Below are 9,226 nucleotides of genomic sequence, written 5' to 3' on the forward strand. Positions count from 1 at the left end.
ATTAGAAGTGGTGAATTATGCTTCAAACATAACGAGTCTTATCCTCCATCATTAACTGCGGAACACGTTTGTGCCTCTTTTGGACGATTTATTCAGTTTGTTAATGAAAGGTTTACGTTCATAGAATTATGCAATTTAGTCGTTATAGGTAAGTTAATTTTCCAAATTATCTTTAACGCAATCTAAACTAGTTGTTTATTAAGAAAACATTTCTAAAAAACAAGCTAAGATATTTCTTTTGTTCGTATACCAATTTACTGACCAAAAATCATTTCTCATTTCATACAACAATATAAAGTAAAGACTTTGTGTTTTAATTCCTAATTTAAAAAAAAAAGTTTCTTTTCAAATTCAAGTTGCTTCGTGAAATTGCAATGTTTCTTAAATTTTGAGGAAAATGGGTTTGTTTTATCACATTCAGCAAAAATAAAAATATAAGCCCATCTTGCAATTAAAATTAAAAAAAGGATAATAAAGTTAAAGTTAAAAATAAACAGCTGAAATGTTCGGTCATTTAATGAAACAAAATAAAAGGATTATAACGCAATGAAAAACGTCAAAATACATGAATTAGCAAAAAAAAAAAAGTTATTCAGTTACCAATCGTCTGAGTGAAGTTAGTTAATTTTCAAATCAAACTGATTATTTTATTGCCTCTTTCCTCACATTGATCAATCTATTTAACATGTATGAATTTTTTTAAAGCTGTTTTTATGGATCATAACAGATCTATTTATTAAATTGATTGTTCTTTGCTGCTCATGGTTTACCTAGAGTGCTCTTTTTTAATTGTCTGATCTGAATCCAAATAGAACGTGCATTTACAGATATGTATCATCCGATGTTCATTGAAGTTTTTATGAACAGATATATGAAATTAATCTATTAATTTACAATTCACAATTAACATTATGATTTAAATGGTCTCTCTTTAAGTATAATTGATAAAATATTCTTGTATCATGTATTAAAAGACAAACAAATGTTGCCATTAGGTTGTGATAAGAGAGGTTACTATGATGATAACTGCAATGTTCCGTGTCCCAAGCATTGCAAAAATGATCAATGTTTCGTCACAAACGGGACATGCCTTGGATGTGCAGGTGGTTGGACTGGCATTAAATGTGACCAAGGTAATCCGACTTGTTTATGCCTCATTACATTTAAATATTACAACGAAATACTGAATGTCTTTTTTACATGAAAGTTATATGAAAATTAATTTTTATAAAAAAATATACAGTATTTGGTGTTAATGAAAAAAAAAAATGAAACCGAATGTTAATTTAAACAAGTGCACCTCTGAGGTGACTTCCACTCGTGGCAGGAACTTCGCCGGTAATGACTATGTCTTCATATGCAAGATAAATTCTCAAGAGCAGCAAATATTTCACCGATTCTCTTGAAAAAAAAAATAGGTTTCGTCCTTTTACCATGTCATATAAGTATGGGGAAGCTGAGAAGTGACAGCGCAAAGGTTCTCTTTAAATCTTGCACACAAGCTGTAACGGACACAATAACATACACAAACCCACCCTCTCTCTCACACACCCTCACACACACACATCCTTACCCACAGAAGCGATGTATCTATTCCTCCGCAACTAGCTGTGCGAGGGATAAGAAGATTGAAAGATATATATTTGATTTTATATGTTCGATTATTATCTGTATAAAATTAATATTGTAATCGACATAAATTTGTAATCCTCTTCTTATGAAGCCTGTTCAAATGGATTTTATGGACCTGATTGTTCGTTATCTTGTCCTGGACCTTGTAAACATAATCTCACTTGCAATCCCATTAATGGTACCTGCTCGAATGGTTGTTCAGACGGATGGATGGGTGTGTTTTGTAACAAAAGTAAGCCTTTGCTACAGACATTTATTGAATGAATTAATAATCAGTTATCAGAATTTGTATATGGAAAATATATTCATTTTTGAAGAAGAAATTAAACTGATAGAAAGTGAGTAATCAGTGTTCATTTCCTGACAGCATGTGTTTCTGGAACCTTTGGTCCGGATTGTAAAAACAACTGTAGTGGTCAGTGCCTCAACGATTTAATTTGCAACAGAATAACAGGAAGATGTGACAAAGGATGTAAACCTGGATACGAGGGAGAAAGTTGCAATAAAGGTAAATGATTGTTTTCAAAAAATGCAAACGAATTATTTGTCTTTTACAATTATTATTTTTATCACTTGAATTTTGATGTATTTTGCAGCTGCACGAGAATTGTCATAGAAAAATGCTAATGTTTTTAATATTTCAAATACCATTCAACCAAAACACATTTTTTTGCATCCTGTTGGATAATGATCATTTGTTATTTTGACAAAATATTAAAGGCCTGTGATGTCAAACATAAATAAAACAGCATTTAAAGGGTTTAAATATCGTTGGTCGGCTTACGACAAATTTTGACTTTTTCAAATAGCATTGTCAATGAAGATTTTTATGCGCCCTGATTGATAGATCCGGGACGTATATTGTTTTTGTCCTGGCTGTCTGTCTGTCTGTTTGTCTGTTTGTCTGCAAACTTTAACCTTCGCCATAACTTTTGAACCATGAGAGATACGGACTTCATATTTGGTATGCATACTCCACTAATGAAGCTCTTTCAAATGTCACCAAGGTCAATGACCTGGTGACCTTGACTGTGACCTATATGCTAAAAATAGCTTTTTTCTACAAACTTTAACCTTCGCCGTAACCTTTGAACCATGAAAGATAGAGACATCATGTATAGTATGGATACATGTACTCCACTAATAAAACTCTTTCCAATGATACCAAGGTCAATGACCTTGTGACCTTGACTGTGACCTATATGCTAAAAATAGCTTTTTTGTATTAAAACTTTAACCTTCGTCATAACTTTTGATCCATGAAAGATAGAAACATCATATTTGATATGTTTACTTCACTCATTAAGCTCTTTTAAATGACACCAAGGTCATTGACCTTGTGACCTTGATTATGACCTATGTGCTAAAAATAGCTTTTTTGATCCTTAACCATAATTTTTGAACCATGAGAGATAGGGACTTCTTAACTGGTATGCATACTGCCATAATCAAGTTCTTTCAAATGATACCAAGGTCAATGACCTTGTGACCTTGACGTTGACCTTTACGCTAAACATAGCTTTTTTCAAACTTTGTGCCGCCGGGCGTATAGTGTTTCACAAATACATTTTGTTTTTGTTATCAGGCTATACAGAAACATGCTATACGGAAACATAATGTCCAAACATTTACCTACATAAATACTCTTTAACTTGTTGTACTCATTTTTAAAAATTCAAGTATTTCACATAATGAATGACACATATATGACGATATGCGTCAAAGATCTTTAATTTAGACATTGTCAAAAATGGTGACGTTAAGGGGTAATGTGGAGTACAAACTATGAAGCAACACTATGTTGAGCGGGATATGACTCTTGTAATTAGGGACAAGAGATAATAGCAATGAAAAACAAAAGGATGAGTATGGGAAACATGTTATTCTTTAGGTGAAGGGGTTTGAGGTTGGCTTGACTGGTTATTTGATAGAGAATAGCCTTTTAAATGAAGACAATCTGAAAAGACAGGAGCAGGACGCCATGAGTCTATGTGACGACTGCTGTTAAATAATTCCATCAGCAAGGTTTATGATGGTGATTGTGAAAGTCTTTTAAAAGAATTAACTCCGCAATTTTTTGGTAACACTAGTATTTGATTTATGACTTTTTAAGTAAAATAAGATTAAATACAATACCGAATTTATGTTTTAATGAATTTTATTAGAGGCAGTTTCCTGAACAAATTCACAAACACCATATTGTATAAAAAATGTAAAGGAAACTAAATTGGTTTCCTGGAATTAAGTTTTACTACATATTTCAGTTTGTAGCCATGGATTTTTCGGAGACAACTGTTTGAAACAATGCAGCCCTTCCTGTCTTGGAAAAAGTTGCCATAATATGAATGGGAACTGCAACTTTGGGTGCATCAGCGGGTACCAAGGCCCAGCTTGTGACCAGTGTATGTATAAATGTTTTAAAATGATTAATTCTTATTAAGTCTTTTAAACTATTGTTTTAGAATTTAAAGCTATATATGCCGTATTAGTGTTTTATTTTAAAAGTAATAAATATATGTGGTGTCTCATCAAGTTATATAAGTTATATACTTTCTGCAAATAAGACAATTCCACTCCATTCCACTCCATCACTTTTAAAAGTTATGAAATATTATTTGGTAAAAATTATTTTCTCTCCGTGTCGGATAAAAAACCGCCTCTTATTGAAATATTCATGATCACGTTGTCTCGCATGTTTACAGCAAACAATGGTCCAATCTCGTGAATGAACCGAAAAGCATGATGGTTTACTACGTTTTTACTACAAACACGTGAGTTAGGGATTGTCAATATTGAGAGCACCTCAGAGTTGGTTGCTTTTTGTACCGAGGAATAATCACGTGCAATTGTCTTTTCAATGGACATTTTCGGTTGGGTGAACTTCTACAGCTGTCAGCGACTATGGATAAAGAAGTGTGGAAACCATGTTGTGCCAAAATGAAATAACCAATATAAACAAATGATATAATGATCAATCAAAATGGTTATTAGATACATTCGATTCTGCATTTCTTAATGGTTCAAAACAACAAAAAGTATTCCACAGAATATCATATATAAATCTGCACGTCAATATACCGAATGCCAAAACCAGAATACTACTAGATAATATAATTATATTCTTTACATGTGAACCACAGTATTTCTGGGTCATGAAAAAATATAAAAAAAATCTTGCAAGTAGGTTATCAGCATTGGCTCGGGCTAATTCGAAAGTGAAATTTGGAGTTTGGCAGTAAATTGTAGTGAATGAATAAAATTTAGTAGTGAAAGATATGGGAACCTATTTTACTTGTCAGATTTCTTCGAACTAATTGATTTTTACTCTATCTGTTCTATTCCCCCACCCAAGTTAAAAAAACGATGCTACCTACCTGAATTAATTTTTCTTAATGGTGTTCATCGAAATACTTGGTTGTGCTCTCAAACTGGAATAGTTTTTAGAGGCCTGGAATTCCTTGACCAATTTTATTTTATTAGCCCAACTATATTTCTAAGAAGGCAAGATGTATGGTATGTAAGTTTCATCTACATATGTTATGTAGTTCATATTAAAAAACGAAAAGGAATAATTGACGATATCCCATTCAGGGTGTAAGCAGTTTAAATTACTTTCCATACATTGTATTTGACATAAAATATCTTTTGCGCATAATATGCGCTCCATACTGAAGATCGGTAAATGTTCACCCAACCAAAAATGTCCACTAGCAGTACAGCACGGGGAAACTCTAAACAAACGGACCTGTACAATGGAGTGGGGAAAAGTTTAATTTTCTTCATTGTTAATCATTTGTATGCAAATATGAGCATGGGATTAGTAGATAATAATGTACATAATGCATCAAGTCTTTCTGAGAGCGATTTAAAAAACTAGCCTTTTTGAAAAACACATGTAGTATTTTATGTAGTAACACATAAATGCATTAAATGCAACTTATTGAGCTGATTGGTCTATTTGTGTCCCTCACTGAACAGACGTCACAAAAAATATTTTCCTCGACCTGATGATTCTCGCGATGCTTTTCCCGCGCACATGCGCAGATCCAGGATAAATGTCAGTCCTTTATAAATATGCATGAGAATATCATGTTCTTTTCCTGACTAGTACTTTGTTAATACCGAATAAAATTTCGTCGAATTTGCAAGAATGCTTCATTTTTGGTAGCTTATCATACTCCAGAAATTTTTGTTCGGTTTCAGCTGTGCAAAAATACTGTTTAACACGGCATACATATCTTTAAACCTTTGGGAGCTTTTTGTTTTGTAAATTAACTAATTAGATTTCAAAAATAGTTTGCTACAGCGGATCGTATGGTCAAAACTGCTCCTTGAGATGTGAGAAATGTGTGAATCAATCTTGTGATCATATTTCCGGCATGTGCTTTTATGGGTGTGAACCAGGATGGAAAGGCCCTCAATGTTCAGGAGGTATTTTATTTATTTTTAAAAAAGACATCGTGGATCCTTTTAGAAACATTGCAATGCAAAGTTTAAAGCGAGAAGTAGCATTTTTTAAATATGTCTACTCTGAGAAAATCTTTTCATATAAATCCAAAAATATACTTCTCACGGAGGACGCTGTCACAATAGATTCCTTCGACATCAAATTGTCGTGACTTTGACATACAAAGTTGATATGAATTATGTATTAAGATTTAATTTCGCCGTTACCGATAAAAATGTTGGTCCATACTGAATGATATATATGATTTTGCAGTATATTTATTTTACTTCATGAATAAATAAATGCTAATTTACAATTGATTTAAAAACATTTCAGTCACAGTTATAAAGCGCTACCAATTTGAATAGATAAACATTTTAAAGTTATGTTGATGGCCTGAACAAATACATTTGATTAAGGATTTTTTTTTTCAATATGAAAAGTGTCATGTACCTTAAACAATCAATTAAATTACATAGTTCTATAAAGGCACGTTTCTATCAACAAACTTGATATAACGCCCAAACGAGGCACATTCTAGTTCTGTCGTTATTATAGATAGGTATGATCCGTTATGATTGAAGCAAAAATCATGAACACCAGTTACACCATACCCCGCATTGTGTTTTATTTTTTGTAAAACATGGTCCTATGCGATGCAAATGCCTTAGATTTTTTAAAAAAGTTTTGTAGTAATAAACATCTACTTAAGATTGCGTTAAAAATAATCACACACATACAGAGCTCAGTATTACACCACTTAAAAACATAACCTTTAATTCTTTTCATTATATTAGGTTGTTACAGAAGGGTACTACATGTATGGTGTTAGATGCAATATTTAGTGTCCAACCCATTGTAAAAATGACCAATGCTTCGTAACAAGTGAAATTGTTTTGGATATGCCAATGGTCTTACAAAATAATAATTATGCTGATGTAACACTTCATGTAAAATGATTAATGTTGCAATTTTTTATCTATGCTTCTTTAATCAATGACATTTTTTTTACTTTTCTCATATTCTCGACAGTGTGTACTGCAGACAAATATGGGGCAGACTGCATGTTTTCTTGTAGCCAAAACTGCCTTAACAAGGAATCTTGTGACCACGTGACTGGAGTTTGTGAAAATGGTTGTTCAGATGGATATCGAGGAGAGAAATGTAATTCAGGTACATGTATGCTATATAGATATACACGTATATCTATATCTATGTTTTATAAAGGCACGTGAAATTGTTTCAACTATTTTTCCAACCTATTCTTAGTACATCTTTTGTCTATATGTATATAGTATGAATTGTGCTCAAGCATACATTAAATATACAAAACGTTTATATTTGTGGAACACTACATACACTTAAATGTATAAAGGTTCTTATGAACACATATATTGTAATTTTTTTTACATATGTTCAACATATATTAAAGGTCATCAGGTACTACAGAGTGAAGAAATTCATTTACAATTTTATAGAGGCAAAAGTACATATTCATATCTACGTTTCCCTATCAAATATTATTTTTTCATACTCCAAAAATCCATCTTCACACGAAATTCATTAAATACATAAAAATATGAAATGCCAAAAATGAAAAACATTTTTTTCTTTTATTTGACCAGAAAAAGATTAGTCCATATGATAAACAACAAATAACGAAAAGCAGAAAAATAATTGACTGTCCTCAGACTGTCCTCATGATAGTACCAAATTGATATCTTTTAAAATAAAATTCTGGAGGGCCATTGAAGATTTGCGTATGCATAATTGAATGAAAAATTATGACATTTAAAAAACTAGCTTTATACATGAAGTGTACGCATTTCCCGGAAATAAACAAAAACACGCAAAATGTAAGGCTGCAAAATAGAATCTGATAATCCAAGAAAAATCATTTGACTGCCGTCACGAGAAAAGGGCCCTTAAGGTCAAATTTTCACAAATTGACATTTTGGTAAATTTTGATAGCCGGACTCTTTCTGAATGCAAATATACATAAATTTTGAAAATATCTCACTTTTTTCCTATTTTATGAGCATTTTAGTGAGGCGCTCCAAAAATAACTTTGACGTTACTCAGTGAAAACGTAATGACGTCGCCTGCGTCCAATTCAATTTTCAAAAAATCTTGAAATTACATGTTATTTAAATAACATCAATCGTTTTGAGAATAAGCAACTTGAGAAAATATTGAATTTTTTTCTTCCAAGCGAGTAGTATCTAACTATTCCTAAGGAATATCGTATGTTATTTCTATTTCCATGCTAATTTTAGAGCAGATCTGGCAATTTCGTAAAAAAAAAAAAGGGGGGGTCTAGACAGAATCTAGGAACGCTTTATAACATAATCAGTAGAAAAATTTTATTTGTTTGTATCCATACAAATTATTCTTCTTATATAAAATAATCTAATTCAATTTATAGAATATATGAAGCAGTTGTAACACTTAAAGATTAAAAGAAATAGTATATAGAGAGGGAATCCGATGCAGAAGGACACCGCGCGCAAATAGGGGCATGCCTCGCAAAAAGCACATCGATACTGATTTTTAAAAAAATCTTATATATCAGACAGCATTGTGGCAACGCACTTTGAAAAAATTACGCACTTTGTAAAATTTTTAGAAAAAAATCAACGCACTTTGAAAAAATATATCGTTAAAGACAGCATCCTACATCAATATATTTTACCATGGAGAACACACACACACATGGAGAGATTTTATTTGATTCAAAAAACTAAGCCTAACCCTAACCTCAAAAATGTCAGACCAAAACTTTATAAAACAGATGAAAACTATAATGTTTTAAGTAAAACGTATCAGAGAGAAAGAATTTCATAGTTTTGAACAATCAAATTGGCCCCTTTTTATTATGATAAATGCTAAGTTGCTTGAAGCTGTCCTCTGTTAGTGCCCTCTATACACCTTTAACATCTACTTATCAAAGACTAGAATTAAAAAAAGAAGAAGAAACGAATAAATGAACTTAAACGATCGTCACTCTTCAAGACTCTTTAATTTTCCCTTTTATTTTTTCAAAACCTTAAATATTTAAAACGTCAATATTTGAGTGACTTAATCATAAAAAGTTTATCATACCGATTATTTGAAGGAATTTTGATCAATCTTTACATTTTTATCAAA

General features: G+C 31.8%; 1 protein-coding gene across 1 annotated transcript; it reads left to right on the forward strand.

Moving 5' to 3' along the window:
- Nucleotides 1–1,746: 1,746 nt before the first annotated feature.
- LOC134239492 (multiple epidermal growth factor-like domains protein 10) lies at nucleotides 1,747–7,715 on the forward strand. Its single transcript, XM_062721674.1, has 6 exons — nucleotides 1,747–1,864; nucleotides 2,000–2,140; nucleotides 3,897–4,034; nucleotides 5,929–6,063; nucleotides 7,112–7,252; nucleotides 7,705–7,715. Exons 1-6 carry the CDS (start codon nucleotides 1,843–1,845, stop codon nucleotides 7,713–7,715), a joined length of 588 nt encoding a protein of 195 aa, XP_062577658.1. The 5' UTR covers nucleotides 1,747–1,842.
- The last annotated feature ends 1,511 nt before the right edge of the window (nucleotides 7,716–9,226 follow it).

This window comes from Saccostrea cucullata, unplaced genomic scaffold (genome assembly GCF_032062105.1).
Source record: "Saccostrea cucullata isolate Sc308-1 unplaced genomic scaffold, CSIRO_AGI_Scuc_v1 ctg3142, whole genome shotgun sequence".
Taxonomy (NCBI): Eukaryota; Metazoa; Mollusca; class Bivalvia; order Ostreida; family Ostreidae; genus Saccostrea; species Saccostrea cuccullata.

What these genes read in the sequence shown, in the direction of transcription:
- LOC134239492 (XM_062721674.1), top strand. Translation starts at nt 1,843, where the DNA reads ATGGGTGTGTTTTGTAACAAAA. An exon ending in GGGAGAAAGTTGCAATAAAG is followed by an intron (nt 2,141 to 3,896) that starts GTAAATGATTGT and finishes TACATATTTCAG; the next exon opens with TTTGTAGCCATGGATTTTTC. An exon ending in AGGCCCAGCTTGTGACCAGT is followed by an intron (nt 4,035 to 5,928) that starts GTATGTATAAAT and finishes TTTCAAAAATAG; the next exon opens with TTTGCTACAGCGGATCGTAT.